This window comes from Neolamprologus multifasciatus, chromosome 16, assembly GCF_963576455.1.
Source record: "Neolamprologus multifasciatus chromosome 16, fNeoMul1.2, whole genome shotgun sequence".
NCBI lineage: Eukaryota > Metazoa > Chordata > Actinopteri > Cichliformes > Cichlidae > Neolamprologus > Neolamprologus multifasciatus.
Genome location: NC_140454.1, coordinates 5196662 through 5220004, shown reverse-complemented (window position 1 = coordinate 5220004; position 23343 = coordinate 5196662). Strand labels below are relative to the sequence as shown.

Sequence of the window (23343 nt, the reverse complement as noted above, 5' to 3'; positions counted from 1 at the left end):
AACGATGAGAATCATTGCAAAAAAGGAAGGAAAAAATCCAGCTGGGCAAAGATCGTCAATGCTGAAGGTTGTTGTCAGTCTTTCGCATACAGGGAACTTCAATAACAGCTGGAGCGGGACATGAGGGGGTTAGGGAGGGGCACGAAATATTAACTATTCCTTCCTATTAAAAAAAAAGAAAAATGGGGATTCTCTCGTCAGTTCCTTCACAAACAGCCGAGTGAGGGATAAAATCTCTGCTCAGTGTTGCCTGTTTGGAGACACTTCATCACAGTAACACTGAAATCCAGAGTCCGAGTGCTGAATCAATAAAGGCGCGCGTGTTCTCGTTCGAACGGGAAAGCCGCGAGAAACGCTCCTCAGCTCTGACGCACAGATCGCCGAAGGCTGCGAAACAAATACGGAATCGAAATATGTACATCTGACGCAGAGGCTCTGCTGCCGCCGCCGCAGCTTCGACTCCGAAACCGAACACCTAGGATTGATCGCTCGTGACAAGATACAAAGCAAAAACGTCATCTCATGCCTTGGACCACCACACAGTAATAAGTCTTTCTACATTCTTGACACTTAGTGCATTGAATACATACAAATGTTCTAAATGAAGCATGAAATGAGTCGAAATCATGAAATGGAAGATGGGACTCCGCCTCCTGCGCCAAAACAAACCCGCCGACCACGTGTTTACCTCTCTGCCACTTAAACCCAAATTTGCCGAAGCGATGCCGAACTGTTGACGGCACACGCGCACACATACACGTACTAAACTTTCTCATCTACATCATCTCTCGATTTTTTCCCCTCTCTCCACGTTATATCCGTTTATTCACAGCAGTTCAAGTTTCTCGAGTTAAGATCAGGTCGTCATGCTTCCCTGCCGCCGGTCCGACACGACAAAAGTTCCCAAAGCTTTATTTGTACATAGACACTTTATTCAATATTTTGGATCACACCCGCATTGCATTCTTTTCATACGGACACACCTTACACTTCTGTGGTTTCAGAGCAAGCAAGTTGTGTAGGTGGATGTGTGTGAATGATTAAAAAACAAGGTAAAAGACATGTTTAACTCCACATAGTTACACTTATCTTCAAGGAATAATAATGATTCAAAAAATACTATTTTGAAATCCATCACCTACACCAACTCTCTCTCCGCCCTCCCCTTCTTTTTAAAGCGCCTGTCCGATACAACACTATACTTCAACCACACACACACGCACACACACACCCTCATGTTTGAGTCCTGTCGACCTGACCTTTGTGGTAAAAACCTTCAATATTAGGTCCCTTTCTCATGCTTGAGCCTCCAGCTCATTGGACAAACCAGCATGTTAGCAGTAGGTGGACCAAACAGAAGTACATTTACACACACACACACACACACTACTGTAGCATTAATACAACACACTCTAGAGCCCCACCAGCCCCACGCTCACAAGAAGGGGCGGATGGTGGGAACATGGGGCAAAGGGGGGGACTCCCTTACAAGAGGCAGACCTGCAGAAGGTAGTAGCAGTGGTAGTAAGAACAATAGCGGTAGCAATAGTAGTAGAAGACCTCAAGCTTACTAACCAACTCGGGAAAGGATGCAGAGGTACAAAAATCTATCCCATCGCAATGCATCCGATGAGCACCAAGAAAACTGAGAGGGAAACAAAACGTTGCTTGCCCCTCCCTTTTCTTGAATTCACATTTACAGTATTACTACTTCCTTTCATTTATTAACCTTTGTTTTCATTATGCCGTCGCTTCGGATTTTACGGAAGGGACCGACGACTTGACTGGCTGTCTCTGCGTCGCAGGCAGACCCAGCAAGGCTGCAGCTACAGGGCGTTGCTGTCGACTGCTCCAGACGGCTGGTAGGTTGCTGTGTTTGTTCTCGTTTGGTTGTCCGAGGGCTGACAAGACATCAATGGTGGTTTTCTGAGATCCAGTGTTAGAGAGAGGGGGAGGACAATGAGGAAGATGAGGAGAAGGAGGAGAAAGAGGGCAGGCCGTGGACCTCTACCAGCTCAGCAGGTTGCTTCGGCCCAGAGTCATGAAGTACACCTGGCTGGAGCCTCCAGAACGTACAGAGGCGAAAAACACCTGAAGAGACAAAGTGAGATTTTACTGCTCAGCACAATCTGAGCACAAATGTTGTAACTGAAAGTGCCGGTGATTAAATACAGTGTTAAAAACCTTAACCTAACTTTAAAAAAAAAAAAATATATATATATATATATATATATATATATATTTTATATATATATATATATATATATATATATATAAAATATATATATATATATATATATATATAAAAAATATATTAAAAAAAAAATAAATATATATATATATATATATATATTTAAAAAAAAAAATATATATATATATATATATATGAATGAATATTCAAATAAAATTATCTGGGGAGGTCTTACATGATTTCACAAGTCACTAAAATTCAAAAACAAAGCTTGTGTGGTTAAAAGTTTCTTCTTCTTCTTACATTCATTTGTCATATGTTACCATACTCGAAAGTTCCCACTATTTACCGCACATGCTGTCAAAAATACAGACCCACAAAAAGAGAAAAACAGTCCAAAAAAAGAGAGAAGAGAAACTAGAGCGGCTTTAAGTTACTTCCACAGCTGAGTCAACAGAAATTGTGCAAACAAATTTGATGCCAGGATTTAGCTTCACAGATAACCTGGCACATCTGATGTAGGTAGTCACCATGTGTTTGCATGTAACTGGAGCCTTTTTCATGTTTCATCACTTAAAATCTGTAAACAAAATCAGTTTGATTTTAAAAGATGCTTCTCAGATTGGTCAAGTTGGAGTCTTATTCGCTTGGAGGAGGGTTTTTCTTGTGTTTTATTTTTATCAAGCAAACACAAAGTTGACTAATCCAGAAGATGTGCACGAGTCACGTGAGTTGGTTAGGTCACTGCCAGCGGTGCTGACATGCCAATCTCACCTTGTCGTTTCTTTCACAGAGGAACTTGAGTCGCTGAGCTCTCTTGTGCATGAAGACACCGTCCAGGTGACCGGTCTCCACAGAGCGGATCTCGATGGCCTTCTCGCCCCAACCCATGATTTGGTTAGACCGAATGTAGGCTGTGAAGAGATGTTTTAGTTAGTATACGGATATCTAACTCTATTTAAAAACAAGACGAAGAAAATGTTAAATCCCTAGACCAGAGGTGTCAAACATAAATGTGCTAAAACAATCGACTTGTTGATGATTTGTAATCATTAACAGAAAAAAAGCACACAAAAAATCAGGTGTAAAGGTGCAGGTGCAGGGACACTTTAGCTCTTGGAGGGTTGTGAGGCAAAACGGCTGGGCAACACTGACCTAGACAGACAAGAAAACATTATAGGGCAGGTGTTTGTGTAGCTTTTCACCCAGTTACTCACCCACTGAGGTGGGCATCTCCCCCCACTGCAGCACCACGTCCTTGGTGATGCGTCCGTAGGTGTTGACATAAACACCCTCGTCCTCGTAGCACACGAGCAGTTCAATGCCATCAGTGTTAGGCAGAATGATGATTGCGTGAGACTGGATGCTCGTCTGGATCTGGAGGAAAAACAGACATTATAAGAGCGAGTCCTCTTTTAACACATACAACAAACGAGCACGTGCGTTATTTTACAGCTGTGTTCTTACGTGTGTGGGCAGGTAGATGTCGTAAACGGCCCCAGAGTCGACATCCACGGCGTGAAAGCCTGAGCACGAGCCATAGATTACCTTTAACCTCTGACCTTCCTCCACGGTCAGGTCAACCAGCAGCGGCTTATGCACCAGATCACCGAAAGACTGAGGCGCACACAGATCAGAAATCTTAGTCTTTCAGCTTAATATCAGTTGATATTTGCCAAAACACAGAGATGATAGATTGCTATCGTTTGGAGAAAAAACACAAAGAGCACCAACAACTAGCTGGTCGGTTTATTTACCTTGAAGGCCATGAATTTGTGGTAGGGCTTGGGCGCCCAAGCGTAGACCTCCACAGAGTTCTTCAGAGCCAGAACCAAGAATTTGATCCTCTCATATTTCACTGGGGAAATAAAAATCTGAATAAATCACTTGAAAATAGCATAATTACCACAGGGCAGGAGAGTAGTGTGGGCTCATCTCTGCTTACTGACTTAGGCTACGTCCACACGTACCCGGGTATTTTTGAAAAAGCAGATTTTTCTATGCGTTTGCACCTTTCGTCCACACGTAAACGGCGTTTTTGGTCACTGAAAACTGAGATTTTTAAAAACTCCGTTTTTGCATTTACGTGTGGACGAGAAAAACGGAGAAAACGCAGAAAACGCAGCGTCAAAGGTGTGCGCCTTTTTTGACGTCACAGTGTGCGCCACGTTATTGTTTCGGTGAAATTAATTTCTACAATACTGTTACTGTTAATTGTTCTCTCTGCAGTGTTTAAATGCTTACATATACACACACAGTTACTGTCCCTCCACACATACGACTCGGTTCTGCTTCTATGCCCCAGCTTTGTTTACTTTTTCCCACCGAGGCTTCTAGACTTCTGATTGGCCAACATTTCTGCACGGTTAGGAATATAGCGCCACCTGCTGCTTTGGCATGTTCCTAGCAGCGTTTTCCTTCATTTCTGCCTTTACATGTGGACGGGATTATTTTTTAAAACAAAAACGGAAAATCTTTGTTTTCAAAAATACCCGTGTACGTGTGGACGTAGCCTTAATATTGCAACAAATGGAGGGAGAAAGTTATTATTTTAACTGATGTTTATTTGGGTTGAATCTGAAATATTCACAGCAGTTTGTATTGCACCACAGAAACAACAATTCCTGGCATCTTAAAAAGAAAACGGTTCAGCTTACATCTGTGTAGAATAACAGAAATGTCCTCTAAACACAACCCCGGTACAAGCTTACTTATTGCAAATCCTCTGAGGAACACAGTTAAATGTGCACTCTCAGCTGTTTTTCCCTACGTCCACATAAACCCACTGCTTTGGCAACAGTGTTACAAATGTTACTTTTCCAATATTGATTTTCTCATCATTGCTGCAAAGTCCTGTACTTTCCACAAGTGCTGATTCAAGAAAAATAATGAACATGCATGAATAAAGCTGTTGGACGGGAAACGGATTCCTCAGCCAACAGCTCTGATCACTACATAGGAGTTTCCAACAGGAAGTGCCAGTCTTCGCAAAGTCGCAACAAAATCATGAATGACATTCTGAGTTTTAGACAGGAAGGTCTACTTGCATGTCTTCTCGGATGCTTTTACCACATTATTACTTAATCAAGGGTTTTCATTCTACGATTTATCAATGGCATGTAGGTTCCCGAAGCACATACCCGATTTGAATTCCTACATATGAAATCACAAAGCAGAAACTAAAGGCTGATATTCATAGACACTGATAGATAGACATATTTGGCAACCTTGTTCCCAATTTGTTGCAGTGTGTTTGTTGTTGTTTTGCATTGTTAAGCACTTTGTGCAGCATGGACTGTTTGGAAATGTGCTATATCAGAGTCCAACTCCAGTTCTTGAGAGCTACTGTCCTGCAGCTTTTAGGCTACGTTCACTCTGCAGGTCTTGATGCTCAATTCCGATTTTTTGATCAAATCCGATTTTTTCTGTCTGCTCGTTCACACTACAAATAAAATGCGACAGCAAACGCGCTCTAGTGTGAACGCTCAAAGCGGCCCGCATGCGCAAAAGAAGACGTCACACACAACGCGCTCTGTTTAGACCCAGAGCAACAGTATTGTTTGACTGATGGCCCTTAATATAAAGACTTCGGACTTTACGTTTCCCAATTTTTGCTTTAAGTTATTTTGTTATTTACATAATAATGTAAATAACCTAATAATGATCCTTATTGCTGTTTCAGAGGAGCGGTGCTTCAAAGGATAGTTACAGATTTCTGTCAGAATCTGCAGATTATACAGTACAAATAAAATGTTCACGTTGTCTTCCCAACAGTTTCACTGACATCTACACCGGATGGCCAGGAAGCGTTCGCGATGTCTTCTCCGGCGCTGATAATTGGCGTCTGTCTTGTGTCAGTGACGTAAAAGACGGATTTAATGCGACTTGACCGTTCAAACAGCAGTCGCTTTCTGAAACATCAGATATGTATCGGATTCAGTACCACATACGAAAGTGACCCAGATCGGATTTGAAAATATCGGATTTGTGCCGTTCACACTGTCAGACCATGATCGGATATGGGTCGCATGGGGTCAAAAAAATGGGATTTGATGCGCTTTCGCCTGCAGTGTGAACGTAGCCTTAGATGCATCTTTGTTCCGACACACCTGAATCAAATGAATGGCTTGTTATTAGGCCTTTGCCTTGATGGCATGCTGAACCATTTAATTCAGCTGTGTTGGAGTAGGGATGCATCTAAAAGCTGCAGGACAGTAGCTCTCGAGGACTGGAGTTGCTATATAAATAAACATGACCTTGACCTTTTGATCCCTGTCAATTTAAAGTTTTTGTTTTGTTGTGTTTCTTTGTATTTGTAGTTTCAATTCAATTCCATTTTATTTATATAGCGCCAAATCACAATAACAGTTGCCTCGAGCACTTTATATTGTAAGGCAAAGATCCTACGATAATACAAAGAAAACCCCAACAATCAGACGACCGCAAAACTAGATGAACAAGAACTTTGGCGACAGTGGGAAGGAAAACTCCCTTTTAACAGGAAGAAACCTCCAGCAGAGCCAGGTTCAGCGAGAGCTGGCCATTTCCCATGAGTGGTTGGGGTGAGGGGAGGTAGACAGGTCAGAGATTTCTCCTGTGACATTTAATTTTAGTCTTCATGTCTCAGAAAAATTTGGGAATCACTTTATTTATTTTATTATTTATTAAAGCACTGAATAATTAAAAAGTATCGTGTACATGGATCTGTTCTGTTCAGAAAGCTGCATAGCTACAGCCAACTTCCCACAAGAGAGTGACCTCTGCTAGTAGTTCACAGAGTTTTACACGAGAATGAGCGTCAGTCTAACCGGTTAAAACTGGAAGCTGCTTGTTTTGCAGGCAGTGAGCTAAGAGGTGGCTGTGACCAATATCAGGCACCAGTTATCATGTCTACAGCTGCCAGCAGGTTTCCAAGTAATTATTCAATCAGTAAAAACTATAGATTCTACTAATCCCCTTTGTCCTCGTCAGGTTGTCTCTTTGTTCACTGCACGTTGGCTTCTTGGTTTCCTTTTTGTGACTTTGTGTATTTTGCAATCTGGTGAGTGGGTCAGTTAATAGTTTCATTTAGGAGTGGTGTGCAAGTAACCCCCATTAGGTGTGAAGTCAGTAAAAAAACAACACCAGTCCCTGCTGTGACCTCCACACACACTGTCCCCATGCACTTGCACTTTTGCACTGTGGAAGGCCCTTATCTCAAACTTACCACCTTGGTAGTCTGTTATGAGTATTTATGCTCATAAATACAGTGAAATCTTCCCAAACTCTTAAATGCAACATGTCCTTTTGTGATAAACGTACCAACTTTGTAGTGGACGCATCCCTCCAAGTCTCCTACGGTTGTCCAGCCTTGTTTCTTCTCAACCTCTGGGTCATTATGCAGAATCTTATTCCTCAGCCAGGACAGGTAGTACACACGGAGCTTGTTCTTCTTACCTGTAGTTGATCGAGAAACACCAAAGTAAAGAAGAGCAAAAACAAAATGTAAGAATTGCTTTGTGGTTGATCTTATCAGAGGCTCTGAGAAATGTCTAAAGCTGCTTGAAACTGTAGAAGAATTTTGCACCATCCTACAAAATAGTTTCAGGTTGGCAGCATTTCTGCATCAAATCTTGATGGAACAGCCTTTTTCAGTTGCCTTAAGGTCTGAACTTTGACTTGACCATTTGAAAACATGAATTTACTTCTTTTTAAGTGATTCTGTTTGTTTATCTTGCACCACTTAACCTTTCTAAGTTTCAAGTCATGGACTATGGTTCTGATTTTCTCCTGTAAAATGCTTTTTGTAATTTTTTTATTCATGATTCATTCAACGACTCCAGAATTTGAGGTAAAAAATAGCCCTAAACTCAGACATAATCTGAGTTTAGGGCATAATCAGTGATGGCGGACGTGATCACAGCCGGATTGGCGTCCTCGCGGTGGTGCTGTGATGTTTGGTGTTAAAACTCCAAACAATTTCAGTTATAGAACTTGTTTGGGCAAATAAATAAACTAAGATTGACATTTATAAGAGACAAAATGGCAAAGATGAAGAAAGTCGAAGAAGATCCGGAGGAGATTAAACATTCACTTAACTCGCTGATGTCGGAAATTGAAAAAGTAAATAAGCAACAAGGAATATTAATGTCGATGATGGACCAAATGAAAGAACTAAAAAACCTGATTAAGGAGAAAGATAAGACAATCCAGTTTTTGGAAAGGAAGGTGGACGATCTAGAACAGCAGGCTCGACTTGAGGAAGTGATTATTACAGGTCTGGAAACTAAACACAGGAGTTATGCGAGAGTCACCGAGTCTGGGACCGGTGCAAAAAGAGGAGAAGACAAGCCCCCGACGGAGGAGCTACAGTCGTTGGAGCGGCAGGTTGTGGAATTCTTTTCGAATAAAAAAACTTCCCCTGCATAATAATAATATATCTGCATGCTATACCCTTCCTAGAAGGCACACTAATGCTCCTCCAGCAATTGTAGTGAGATTTGTAAACCGTAAACACAAAGTTGATTTGCTGAGGTGGTCCAGCCTTTTGAAAGGAAGTGGAATATATTTGAATGAACATCTTACAAAAAGAAATGCAGATATTGCTAGACAAGCTCGCATTTTACGGAAGGAGAAAAAGATTCAAGCAACCTGGACCAGGAATTGTAAAGTGATGATTAAACTGAATGGAACGCCAGAAGAAGCCAAGGTTATAACGATTAAGGATCTTGAGGAATTGGACATTTATACGAGATAACATTATCAAGATAGGCAAACGGTTACGACCAATCATGGCTATGAGCCTAAAAACAATTAGTTCATCCTTTACAAGAACAGATGCTACTTCAGGTGGAAAAGGACAAAAGGAAATTGTAAATTGGACATGGAAGAAAACAAGCTCAACGGACTTTAAAACATGTCAATAAATGAATGTGCGATTGCTAAGGATCCCTTTCTTTTTTTGAGGTTAATAGATAGTTTTAGAATAATTATGCATAATGCTCGACGACTCAGATAATAAATCATATGATTTTGAAGTAGGTATTGACCCTGAAAGGATGTGCTTAATACAATTAATGTCACATGTGAATATTATACAGAGGAGCAATTCAGGGATACGGTTGAAATAGTTAATACATTTTCATTAATTCATATTAATTGCAGAAGTCTTTATAGAAGTTTTGCTTCGATTAAAGATTTTCTGTATAGTTTGAGAGGCAGGTTTCAAATAATTGCTCTGTCTGAAACATGGTTAGATGAGAAGAGGGGTTGTCATTTTTGTATCGAACCAAACTAACTACTTTGATCCATAATAATTAATATCCCCAGCACTGAGTGCAAACTTCACCTCAAAGTGATGACTTGTCACACAGTTACAGTTTATATGGCACAGGTAAATAACTGTGTAATCAGTTTACTTACGTTTGTGTATTCTACTTCAGGGCCTCTCTCATTATAGAATTATATAAAAATACAGCTGTGATATTAAGAAAACTTTCTCCTGCATCTGTGTCGCTTCATTTATGACCAAATTCTTGCAGAGCACACAAGAGCATGCATGTCTTTTATGTCTGCATGGAAGAGTTTTAGAGTTTCAAACATGTCTGGACTGAGGCCTTGGCTTTGCTTTGCAGTGGATTTTCCCTTTTTCCCTCCGAACACAGCGCTGTGCACGCCTGCCAAAAAGTTCAGCTTACATATTATCTGATTGTGGAACAATACAATTGATCTCTGGCTTCAGACACGTAGCAATGGCAAAGTGTTTTATATTGTGGTAAAGTTAACAAAGACTATATATAATATAATAATACCCAAACATCGTTCTCGTTCTCCTTTTTGCAGGACAGCATGTCGTGTTGTTGATCTGATTTTCTACCAGATCTTAGGAAGAGCATAAGTAGCCCTGAATTATTCGGACAATCTGCCTTATTGATGATTAATGAACATGAACTCTTCATTTAAAACCTGCATTTTGTCTGACGTTTAGTGATGTGCGGATCGATCCTGAAATATCGATTCCTCCGATACCAATCATTTATGTTCTAGAATCGATTCTCACATTAAAATATCGATATTTTAGTAAATTAGGGTAAATATGTAGTTTATCATTAACAGGAACACAGTGGAAAGAAACTATAACATTCGGATTGTCTACATTCAAAGGAACTAGTTCCTCTTCCGCCTTTCATAGTCATTTGCGAAATAGGCTGTCTCACAGCCCCCTGGCGTGCGCACTCACAACAATGGCTCAGCGTAATTGGAGCCATGTGCGAACCTATTTTACCTCCACAAAAACTGAGACGTGGTTTGCGATACATGTGGCAAAAATGTGAGGTGTTGTGGCCACACTAGGGAGACATTCAAAAAGGCTGTTGGGGGGGATAAATACATTTTATAGTGTTTATTTATCGGATGAAATACGTTAAATGTCCGGAAACAGCGGGGGTGTCCAAATTTAGAGGCTGCTTCCACCTGAGGACCCGGCCTTCGTGGTCGAGAAAGCCGGGTATACGTCACGAGCTCCCTCGGTGGAGAGAAACTCGGCCGTCTGCTCCTTTCTATCTAAAATATAACCGGGCGCTGGCGTAAACTCTCGACCGTCTCACACTTCTGTATAATCAGTTTTCTGTTTGATGTTTATTCAGCTGTGTGAAAACCCCGGAGGAACCCTCCCGAGGGATTAATAAAGTTAAATTTAATTTAATCTAATCTAATAAATTTAATCTCAGCCAAACCGATTTACTCACGAACAAATAAAACACTGAAAAAGCCAAACAATAACAGTTTTAAGTTATCAAAGTGACTTATATATCATGTTTAACCCGAGTAGCGAAAGACCGCATTGGTTTGAAGACGATGTGTCGGTCGGCTCAGATATTTGAAGTTTACACAGCTACATTCTCACCTGAAAATATGTTAAAAGTTTTTTTGCGACCCAGAAAGAGAAATAAGAGTAATATTAAAACTAAGCAGCTGCCGCCATTGTTGGAAACAAGTACTCTGATGTCCTGCAATCATTATGATGCTATAATTTGAGATACAATAAATAAAATAATTTTTTGTACAAAGTATCGGTATCGGATCAGTATCGTCGATACCACCCTGAATATTACTTGGTATTGGATTCCATTCGATCCCTATACAACCGTTGCAAGAGCTTGGTTCGCATTGCCGGCAATAAGTCGGACTCGTTCCCGGTGGGTGATGGGCTCCGCCAGGGCTGCCCTTTGTCACCGGTTCTGTTCATAATTTTTATGGACAGGATTTCTAGGCGCAGCCAAGTGGCGGAGGGCTTTCGCTTTGGTGGCCTCAGGATCTCATCTCTGATCTTTGCGGATGATGTGGTTCTGTTGGCTTCATCGGGTGAGGGCCTCCAGCTCGCACTGGAGCGGTTCGCAGCAGAGTGTGAAGCAGCGGGAATGAGGATCAGCACCTCCAAATCTGAGGCCATGGTTCTCAGCCGGAAAAGGGTGGAGTGCCCACTCCGGGTCGGGGATGAGTTCCTGCCCCAAGTGGAGGAGTTCAAGTATCTCGGGGTCTTGTTCGCGAGTGATGGGAGAAGGGAGCCGGAGATCGACAGACGGATTGGGGCTGCAGCTGCAGTAATGCAGACGCTGCACCGGTCCGTCGTGGTGAAGAGGGAGCTGAGTGTAAAAGCGAAGCTCTCAATTTACCAGTCGATCTACGTCCCTACCCTCACCTATGGCCACGAGCTGTGGGTAGTGACCGAAAGGACGAGATCGCGGATACAAGCGGCGGAAATGAGCTTCCCCCGAAGGGTGGCTGGCCTCTCCCTTAGAGATAGGGTGGGAATTTCGGCCATCCGGGAGGGGCTCAGAGTAGAGCCGCTGCTGCTCCACATCGAAAGGAGCCAGCTGAGGTGGTTTGGGCATCTGACAAGGATGCCCCCTGGGCGCCTCCTGGGTGAGGTGTTCCAGGCATGTCCCACCGGGAGGAGGCCCCGGGGCAGACCCAGGACACGCTGGAGAGATTATATCTCTCGGCTGGCCTGGGAACGCCTTGGTGTTCCCCCGGATGAGCTGGAGGAGGTGGCTGGGGAGGGGGAGGTCTGGGCCTTTCTGCTTAGGCTGCTGCCCCCGCGACCCGGCCCCGGATAAAGCGTATGAAGATGGATGGATGGATGGATGGATCGGAAAGGAAATCAGTGGTATCGCACATTACTACTGACGTTAAAATTTGTTTGATGATCTGAAACATGCAAGTGTGACAAATATACAAAAAAATAACAAATCAGGAAGGGAGCCAGTACTTTTTCACGGCTCTGTAATGTGCCTTTATTTATAGGGATGCGGAAACTTTTACAATCCACACTTCCAATCTCATACTCCTAACTTGAATATTATCCGAGATTCACATCCCTTTTTCAGCCAAAGCTGTGAGTAATCACTCAAGAACTTTTACTATTAAGTGTTTGTGTTATGAGTTTAGTCAGAATGTGTTTATAATAGTGGATTTATGAAGACCCAGAGTAATGAGTGCTGAAATCTTGGTAATTTTCTTCTGTCACACTGTCTCCTAGAAATCTTCTGCAAATCAGTTACATGGAAGAACGTTTCCGTCCATCATGGAAATCTCAATTGTGTGTCAATGTTACATAGCATGCACATACATGACGTGGTTTCAGCTTCAGAGTTTTACTCAATATCCTTTTCACTCAGATTATCTGTTGTGTCATTTCTGTGCATTTGGGAAATTGTGAAAGGAGAAGTGCGACTGCGGGTGCTCTTTCAATGTGCGAAAGTAGAAAGCAAACTAGAAAAAGGCGGTCAAACAGATACTGAGCAGACTAAGCTGAACAAGCAAGAAAAGTGAACATTTTTTGGCCACATAATGTACAAACTGAAGTATTGTGCAAAAGTCTTGAGCCACTCCTCATTTTTTAAATATTTTACTTCCAAGCAGCCAAATTTTTCACTTTTACTCCTTAGTCATAAAAGGCTGATTGGGTATTGTCATCACCCCGCCAGGCAGGCAGTGAAGGCGATAACTCAAGATAAGGCAATGTAGGAGCTTCAAATGTATACCATAGGTGTAGCTGCTAAAACTCTCAGACGACTTTGAATCTCAGTGATCTTGACCTCAAGGTCAGAGGTCAAGTTCTCTGGAAATCTTGTAAATGCAATTACCTGGAAACAAGACAATGTAGGATTTTGAAATTGCAGCTTTGTTGAGCTACTTATCACTGGTCTGTGAATCATTCAAGCATGAAAAAAGCATCAACTCCTGGGATGTGCCAGTGTTGTGTCTAAACATAAAAGACAGCTTCGCAAAGGTTCAATTTTAAATAGTATATTTTGTCACTAGAAGCTGAATCCAGGAAAAATGAATATAATGAAACACAACATAAAATGGTTTGGCGTAAAATATTTGACAGCAGAAATTTCTGGAACAATTTCACCTACTTCCAATGTGCATGGACAGGATGAAAACTCACAACGCAGGAACTCCAGCAACACTTAATATGAAAGAGGACCAACGCGTTTCGAAACGCATTAGTCAGTCAATAAAGTTGTTGCTCTTTGATAAAAGATTTGACGAAAAATATTATTTCATCTACAAAGTGATTCTTAAGAGTGATTACCTGAAAACTTGACAAGTAGAGAACAAAAGAATTTGCAGATAGCTGAAAGTCGAGTCTTAAAGAAACAGGAAAAAAGGCCAACAAAACCTGACACAGGACCTGAAAGATATATCTGGACCTCCAGCTGATCCATCTATTCTACAATGACGCCTCACCAGCGGTCTCAGTGGAAGTGTGGCTGTCAAGAAGCCACTCTTAAGGACAAATTATACAAGAACTGGACTGAAAATCAGTGGAAACAGGTCTGATGGAGAGATAGGTCCAAATCATCATCATACATACAGAAGAGTTGAAGTAAAAATGAAAATATCACCAGATTTTCACCAATATGTTGGTGAAAATCAATATGTTAAACATTATTGGCAGTGACTTCACTTTTTAGCACACAGTCATAGCACGTCAACATCATTAAAGCAGTGTGGTATCAACTTGAGAGAGAGAGGCGGCCAAAGAAGAGCTTTGAATGTCCTTCAAGAAGCCTGGAGAAGAGTTCAGACTATGTTGAAGAATAATAGGTCGCCTACAGGAGGAGGTGGATCGTCTGGCTGAGTGGTGCGACACGAACAACCTGCTGCTTAACACTGAGAAGACCAAGGAGCTCATTGGACTAGAGGAGGAATGCTGACCCACATCCACCCATCCGCATTAAGGGGACGGCTGTGGAGCGTGTGAGCAGCTTCAAGTTCCCGGGAGTCCACATCTCCGAGGATCTCATCTGGACGACCAACTGCTCCAAGCTGGTCAAGAAGGCTCACCAGCGCCTCTTCTTCTTGAGGGCTCTGAGGAAGAACCACCTGTCCTCAGACATCCTGGTGAACTTCTATCGCTGTACCATCAAGAGCATCCTGACCAACTGTAAAACAGTCGGGAACTGCTCCACCTCGGACCGGACGGCGTTGCAGAGGGTCGTGAAAACTGCCCAGCGCATCGCCGGAGCACCACTTCCTGCCATAAAGGACATCTACGGGAAGCGGTGTCTGAAAAGGGCTGGGAAAATCATCAAAGACCCCAGTCACCCATCACATGGACTCTTCCCCCTCCTGCCCTCTGGGAGGCGCTACAGGAGCCTCCGGACTAAGACCACCAGGTACCGGAACAGCTTCTTCCCCACAGCTGTCAGACTCCTGAACTCCTGACATCTGACCCACGTTAACACATGGACTGAACATACACACACCCACAACCACCTACACACACACACGGACAACTGTACCCTCAAACACACAATAATAACATGGACTGAACCACCACTCACAACCACCAGCACTTTTTAGCCTCTGTAGAAATTATCCACATATCTCACTTATCTGAACTGCGCTACTGTATAGTTCTGTGTAAATAATCATTCTGTATATGCGAGAATTTTTAATCCTACAACTGTTTATAACCTGCATAGTTCACATTTCTGTATAGCTTTCATATTTATATCCTGTTCATAGCCTGTACTCACTACAGCCTGTACATACTTATAGTTATAGCATATTTATAACATACTTCATACCACGTACATTATAACATATCATAATAGACCCATTTTTGTAATATATTTACATATCTATATTATTGCTAATATATATTGTAATATATCTATATCATGGCTAAAGCACTTCTGGATGGATGCAAACTGCATTTCGTTGCCTGTACTTGTGACATGTGCAATGACAATAAAGTTGAATTCTATTCTATTCAATTCTAATAGGTGGTCAGATTAAATACTAATTTCTGAGGCTACTTGAAAACATATATACTTTGTTTTCACATCTTTTATCATTATACCTATTTCCAATTTTCCTAGCAAAATATGATGAGGGGCAGCTCAAGGTGTTTGTCGAGCACTGTACTTTCAAGGTAACTCTGTGTGCAAGTTTGTGCTTTATACTGCACAATGTTAGACGTTGGTTTCAGTCCATCTCTCATCGGTTCGTAACTCTAGTTGCACTAAAGTGTGCCTGTCTGTGTACCTGATATAGTGACCAAGACATTGAGTCCTTCCAGGACGTCCATCTGCTGGAAGCGTCGGCGGTTAATCAGAGGGTAAACTTTCCCCTGACCACTGCGATCCAACAGCATCAGGCCGCTTTCTGTTCCCACCAGTAAGTTCACTCCTACACACAAATGCACAAACATGCCCATAAGGATAACGTCCAAAAAAAGCCACTGACCTCAACTGGAGGTCTGCTGCTTGGCCTGACGGCGCTAGTATGTGGCCTTATTAGAGCTTTGCTGCCACCATGTGGTGAAGGCCTTTATAACTACAACTTCTGGTAAAAAGCTGGACGTTGACGAATGTTAATACAAATACTTAAACATTGGCACAACAAATTTACCTTTAATAATAATTTACATCAAAAAAATCCTTATTAAATAAGTAGCATTTTCTTTAAGTACCCATTATCCCCCCACCCCCACCCTGTTATTCAAGGTGACATCATAGTCTGATCAACTGATGGGTAATTATTTTAAAGTATCCTTTCTTTTAAGCCCTATCTTTTTGTTCTTACCCCAGAGTGCAGCGCAAAGAATCTCAGAGTTGAACCTCTTCTTGTATTTGCGGATCTCGGGGGTGTCACTCTGAGGGCGGGTGTTGACCGGATTGACGTTGACCACGGAGCCCTTCCGGGATGGATCTGCTCTCAGTGCCTCTGCCAGCCGGGCATCGTTCCCATAGCCTAAAAGGTCAAAGGGAAGGGCTTAGGTAGGATGGCGTAGGATTGTAGAGTTTACCGGACGGGGTGAGGGTCAGTCACATGATCAGCATTAGAAAGCTGTGTAGTGAACTGTGATATTTAAGAATGGAATATCAATATTGTGTGATTGATGTACACTTTATATTACTGTGAATAATTGGTCATGTTGTAAGTATGAAAGTTTGGAATGGTATACAGAAATATAAATATCAATGTAATGATTCCCACTACTGCTCCGCTCAAACCAGTAAAAAAAGGAGCTGATGTGACGTTCAAAGACAACCATGCATCAGAGACTGTGAGATTATTAGAATAACAGAATAGTCCTCAGCTGCTGATTACACTGGGACAGAAAAACAAGCTGTGCAAGGTCAGAAGGCCTCTGCAGAGTTTTTATGGTGTCTGTTGTGGATTACTCATTACCCGGCTCTCTTACATGCATTTGGTTCTAGATTCAGGCATCTGTAGGAAAACTTAACTGCCTCAAATCAGTGATTAAATGCAGACTGAACAATCTAGTATATTTAAGGGGGTCAATGGCTGATCACCAGCTGCATCAGGTGAGGTCATGGCTTAAGATTTGGCCTTGACGATGAGAGAACAGGGCTGTAGTGATAAGAAAGCTTTGTTTGCTAATGGCGATAGCTAATGAACTCTATGACCTGAGTGAAACAGAGTCCACACTTACAAACTCTTTTTGTTTGTTAATGATAATGACATTTTCACGTGCTCAGCCTCTTTACTCCTTGAAAAGAAGAAGCTGTTTTTGTCAGAGCTTCTGTTTGCAGCTGTGGACGCTGGCGGCAAGTCAGACGCAAGTCAAAACTGAAGCGCTGGGTTTAACCTAGAGGAACGGTTTTCAGAGAACCATCACCGGGGGTGGCTTGGGGAAGAAAGTTGTGTCGAACTTGGTTGTTAATAATGATGAATGATAATCATCAATTAAATCAACAAAGATAAACAACCAAAAGCTTCCTAACATTGATTTTTAGCACACTAAAGTTCAAGTAAGATCTCTTTGTTTCACTTATGATTACTGAAAGAAGTTTGTTGGACAGTATGAACCTCTTTTATGACTTTTGGAGGAGGAAATATGAGAAACGTCTGAGACCCAGTCATCAAGAAGATATAAATATTAATTAATTCCCATTGCAGCCATTTATATGTTCATACTACCGCTCACCTGGCCAAATGCTTATTCAGCATCCAGGGAAAGACCAAGCCTTAATTTCTGAATCGATTTCCATGTATTAATCTCTTTAGTGTTGATTATAGTTGATTATGGTCAATCACATACCTACTGCCTCAAAGACCTCACCTCTAGGCAAAGTCGATTTTGCAAAGCTGTTCATTAGTAGTTTTTTATCCTCTTTCAGTCCTTCTTCTTTTTCCAGTTGCTCCCATTAAAGCAGATCATCTGCTCATCATCTCACCCTGTCCCTTTCATCATCCTCTGTCACACCAACCTTCTGCATGTTCTTCACTACATCTTTCTCTCAGTTTTTCTCCCCTGCTGGCAGATGCATCATTTCTCCGATACATCCACTCTCCCTCCTCTACATATCTCCAAACATCTCAGCCTTTCCTCCAAACTGCTCAACATGACCTGTCCCTCTTTCATATTTAGTGTTTTGGATGAATTTCACTAAACTATTATATTTTTTTCATTATTACCTTGATTCAGTTGTTTAATAACTGTAGTAATAGTTTACCAAAATTCCTCCGAATGACTAAAATGTCCCAAACATTTGTAAACTGTCAGAAAAGTAAAGAAAACCAGCCGTCAGTCATCATATGATGTTTGAAAGCTCACAGACTCAAGTCCCAATCTGAACAGCTAAGGAATTTTTGCCATCATATTCTGAGACACCTGAACTCCACGTGTGAGCATGAGATCAGTGGTGCAGCTCAGTCAGGGAAGCACTCTGGGATTTCTCTCTGGATGTACTCAGAAAGGGCCGTTCCCTCCTGAACAACAGTCAAACCTCAGACCTGCAGCTTCTATTCCAGTTCAGTGACTTTGAGCTGTGAGTAAAAAGTTGGCTTGTGTCAGAATTGAAGTCATTGTGTTTGAGCTTTTCCAGAGTGACAACTTTTCCTCATAGTTTGTTCAAAGTTTGATTCAACAACCAGAAATGCTTTTTGGATTTCTCTTATGCCTGCGGTAAAACATCTAGTTAGGCTCTTCTCAGTGGGCCTAAGAAATAATTCTTTGACTTTGGAGCCTGCAGATCTTTATTGTGACCTTTATCCCCATGTCATCTCTCACGGAAGTGTTAATTTAACCTAAGTTGACAAAGTGACCTTACCGACATTGTTGAGGGCACTGCCGGTGGATGGAGAGACCTGGAGAAGTCGTGGGTCAATGAACGGAGTGAAGGAGGAAGAAGACTTGTGCTTCTGCATGTTGTTACTAGACTGGCTCTGCAAAGAAGGAGTTTTGTAAATGTTTAAGTGTTGTTTTTCAAAGACCATAAACATATGCAGATATTACGGACAAAGATAAATGGAAACACTTAACAACACTGAAAACACAACCAGGCAAACTGAGGATTTTGGTATGTGTTGCATGCAAATACAGTGGACAGTCATTCAGGAGGTAAACTTATAAACAGTGAAACAGGCAAAAAGGATGATGAAGGCTAAAAAAATATGAATACTGCTGACAAAACAAATAAAAAACAATAACAACACAAAAGGGAAAAAAATGCTGTTTAAAAAGTATTTCCTTGGAAAACATACTTGCGGTTTCACTCCTAACTGCCATGTGTGCTACCATCTATTGTCTGGAGAATGTGAGAATATAGCTTGTTCGCTGAAAATAGGCAACATCAAGGCATACAAATTGATTTAAATGTTTTGAGGAATGCTTTTAAGACAAAAGACAACTCTGGCAAAAACAAAACAAAAAAACCCCAAAAAGTGAGCTAACAGATCTGTTGCTGTTAATAAATATATCAAGGAGTGCAAAAATGCAAACTTCCACCAACACCAGCATCTCTGTGTAGAGAGATGGTGTGTCAACTGAAAAAACAAACAAACAAACAAACAAAAAACGAGCACTCATCTTATTTATTTGAATGATTTTAGTTGTTTTGGGGAGTTGCAGTGTTATAGATGGCAATAATTATAAAAGCTCCTTTTGACACTCCTGTGCAAGAAATGAATACCCTAAGCCAGTGTCTGCGTTGGGACTTGAAGACATACCTCTGTGAGGATGCCAAGCTTGTCCAAGGGACTCTGTGGGGACATGGACGAGGGACTGGCAAGGCTGGAAGAGGAAGGGGAGTTGGATGCAGAGGAGGAGGGGGAGGAATGGTGGCTCTGCTGGATCAAGTCTGGGAGATGGTGGATGCGACCAGCAAAGCCGTTCCTGTCCGAATGCTGTATGGGGTGATGATGGTGATGATGGTGGTGGTGGTGGGGGCTGGGGGTGTGGTGAGCGAGGCCCTGGAGCGACACCGAGCCGGGGCTCGGGGCAAAGCCTGCATGCATGCCAGGTGCCTGCGTTTGGCCTGGGCCAGGGCCCGTACGCTTTCTGTTGTCACCTGCACTCTGGAAGTAGAAAGAGGGGTACACAGCTTTGGGTCTAGATGTGCTCCTGATGAGTTCAGGGGAAGGGAAGGTATTAGCTAGAACAAAGGGTATACTAGAGCGGCTATTCTACAGGCGGAAAGAAAACGCTTGTTAGCAGTTGATTACATGGTAAGATAATACTTTCGTAATGCCCCAAAATTACTTAAACTGACCTTTTGTAGTGTGCATTGGTCCTAAATGTATGTGAAGATGACCTACGTACCTGATTCTTTTTCTGTCACCTGATCAAATGGCTTTTTAAAAGTTAAATGTCTGAAATTGTTCAACACTTCTCTGTATGCATTATTAAACTCTGTCAGCTTCATTTCTTATCACTGAGTTGCTATCCACTGGCCAAAAAGTAAGAACACGACCAACGAAACATACAAACAAAATGGATAAACTGTCGGGGTATGAACAAACAAAACGTACAAATAAAGGGAAAGCTAAAAAGTACGAGGTGAACGATTGGTTGTTCTTTTTCCGATCTCCCAGTACCTGTCTGACAATCAGCGTGCTGTCTTTGCATGGCGTTGTGCCCGCGTCACTCTCGCCCTCTTCGTGGACGATCATGGTTTTCACAGACTCCGTTTCTCCGTTACTCAGCCGAGAAGAACTGCAGGTGAGGGGAGGAGAAGTTCAACACAAACGCATCATGTTTGGGCTCCAATATGGTTTTACACACCTGTGCAAGCCATGAGAAAAAGCAGCTTTATAAAAGACAGACGCGGCACTCAAAGGTACTCTGCAGAGCTGAAGGTGATGGTTGCCCCGGACGAGCCAACAAACAGCTTGCCTGACAACAAATTAGCCAAATGTCCTCTGCACATAGTTCAATTCAATTCAATTAAATTTTATTTATATAGCGCCAAATCCCAACAAAAGTCGCCTCAAGAAGCTTCATAGATACAGAGAAAAACCCAACAATCATATGACCCCCTATGAGCAAGCACTTTGGCGAAAGTGGGAAGGAAAAACTCCCTTTTAACAGGAAGAAACCTCCGGCAGAACCAGGCTCAGGGAGGGGCGGGGCCATCTGCTGCGACCGGTTGGGGTGAGAGAAGGAGGCTCAAATACATATGACACAAACATAGGCTCAAAGCAGTCTCTACTGTACTCTAGGAGGCTTTCTACATCTCGCTGTAATACAGGTGTAGGTGAATGTGCTGTCTACACCCATAATATGACTAAGTGTGACATTAGTTTAAGTCCTGTGGCAAGTGCATGTTGATCATCTCAGAATCAGAATACTTCATTAATCCCAGAGGAAATTATGTGGTCACAGTTGCTCCAGAACAGTAAGAACAATAACTAAATGAAATGAAATAATCCAAAATATTACAAAATGTAACAGAATATAAAAAAATAGCTCCAATTATAAATATCCAGGTATATCACACAAATTAAATACATATAGTTAAAACTGAGGTGATCTTCTTATCAATACATTTGTTGTTTTCTTAGTAGAGGATATGATATTAAGAGTGTGCAACTACTCCAGTGTGTACTTGTGCTTTAGATAGTATCTGGACTCGAAGCTTAAATGTTGAATAGTAGTACAGCATTTGATTAAAAAAAATAAAATGTGATTTGACTGGTGACTGCAGACTTTCTGCTTTGTTTCATGCACACAAGGCTCCTCCTTATTTAGACAGGGCTGGTCTTGTCAGCCTGCAGGCATTACCAAGACGACTGCAGTCTGGCTTAAATTGCCTAAAAAGGCTTTCAGATAAATCAAAATGCATCTCTGCTAAGCAGGAGCATAATCTCATCCATTAACCCGAACCGATGAATTCTGCTCTGAAAGTGTAAAGCCTGCAGGAACGTTGTGTACATACACAGCTCTGGAGTCCTCCGGGCCAGAGGTCGACTCTTCACCTGCCTCCTGATCCACCTCTTCGTCGTCATCTTCGTCAGTGGTGTCCGATTCTTCACTGGAGGATGAAGGGTAATCTGTCACCTTATTTGGGGGGCGAACGTCGTCCACTGCACGCAGTTCTTTGGCCAGAGCCGTCAGGTCCTAGAAGCCGAGACATAAAAAGCGAACCGTGTTTTAATGTGTTCAGTCATTCTTGCTCTGCTGATGCATTGTCCGTTCTTCGTCACTGCATATTACATGCAAATAGCTAGAGGCACTACGTAAGATTTGCTGTTAATCTTGCTTAAGAAACAGGAAAGAGAAAGCTGCTGGAGAAGAAGAATGGTTATAGATGTGAGCCAGCCAATGAGAAACCAACGGAAGAGCAAAGCCAAAAGAGAAAAGAGAAAAAAGAGATGACTCCAGAGCAGTACAGCTGGTGCTCCTCAAGCTACAGCAGGTAAGGTTAGTGGATTAATTCTAATAATGAAACAGTTGTTAGAGCTGCAAAGATGAAAAATTAAACCAGCTCAGAAAAAATGGTTAATTTATTAAGTTAAGAGAAGTCATGAGTTAAAAAGACCACCGCTGAGGAAGAGACCGCGAATAACACGTGCAGTAGACCCCTTCAGCCAATAAGCTCAATCCAAAGATAAAACAAGCATTTCTTAGCCTGAGCAGACCAGTTTATTTTCATTCATATACCCACACACAAAAAATCCCTGTCACAATTTGTTAATAATCACACTCTCCATCTATCTAACAGCAACTAACTGGACGCAACACATGTAACAGTCACCACGCACACAGAGTTTAACTAAACCCATCCCGCCTAGTGAGCTACTGGCTAGTCAGCTCCGGGTCCACTCTCACCGCTGATCTGTTCGGCCTGAGCACGTCCCTCCTCTCCTCTGGTTTTTTCCCAGCATTCTCTGGCCGCTGGAGGGGTGAACCCTCCGATTTAGAAGAGGCTAAAGGAGGTGGAGGTGATAAGGTCAGCATGTTGGAAAATGTTGGAATAAAATCTACACGTTTAACTAATTTCACCGACATGTTGTTACACACTTTAGCACAGCTATTTTTCGAGGTGATTTTTTAGTTATATTGTCGACCTCCTGCATGTTTCTAATTGCTGACTTGGTTAACGTATGTGTGAACTCACAGCGGGCCCTGAACCGCTCTCCTGAGCCACAGTGAGAACCGGGCTGAGAGCTGGAGTTACTGGAGCTGCTAGAGGAACTGGAGCCTCCACTGCCAGTATTACTGGTCGTTCTGGGAACCAGTTTCTCCACTCGTTCCCACAGCAGCCGAGGCTCCGCTGCACTGCAGAGGCAACAGAGTCAAGAGAGTCAGGTAAACTATCGTAGATACAGAAACAAATTAAAATGTTATAAATAGAGCACAGCTAATTTAACTTTTTAAATTTGCTCATTATTACTGACATGTTATC

General features: G+C 42.1%; 1 protein-coding gene and 1 long non-coding RNA gene across 6 annotated transcripts in view; one reads left to right on the top strand and one right to left on the bottom strand.

Annotated features, from left to right (window-relative positions):
• Positions 1 to 910: 910 nt before the first annotated feature.
• Positions 911 to 23343, bottom strand: part of LOC146500077 (mitogen-activated protein kinase kinase kinase kinase 4-like) — a 112669-nt gene continuing 90236 nt past the window's right edge. Inside the window, exons 19-32 of one of the 5 annotated variants that reach the window (XM_085135935.1) lie at positions 23056 to 23216; positions 22767 to 22864; positions 21874 to 22055; positions 20534 to 20651; positions 19667 to 20122; positions 18769 to 18883; positions 16274 to 16462; positions 15734 to 15877; positions 7493 to 7627; positions 3949 to 4049; positions 3659 to 3808; positions 3409 to 3568; positions 2966 to 3105; positions 911 to 2091 (exon numbers count right to left, since the gene is read on the bottom strand). In XM_085135935.1, coding sequence (XP_084992061.1) covers positions 2008 to 2091; positions 2966 to 3105; positions 3409 to 3568; positions 3659 to 3808; positions 3949 to 4049; positions 7493 to 7627; positions 15734 to 15877; positions 16274 to 16462; positions 18769 to 18883; positions 19667 to 20122; positions 20534 to 20651; positions 21874 to 22055; positions 22767 to 22864; positions 23056 to 23216 — 2233 coding nt within the window. In that variant the 3' untranslated portion in view covers positions 911 to 2007. The other 4 variants (XM_085135936.1, XM_085135937.1, XM_085135939.1 and 1 more) reach the window with 4 other exon arrangements.
• Positions 15761 to 17339, top strand: LOC146500079 (uncharacterized). Its single transcript, XR_014869884.1, has 2 exons — positions 15761 to 15865; positions 16279 to 17339. It is a non-coding gene; the product is annotated as an uncharacterized LOC146500079 (long non-coding RNA).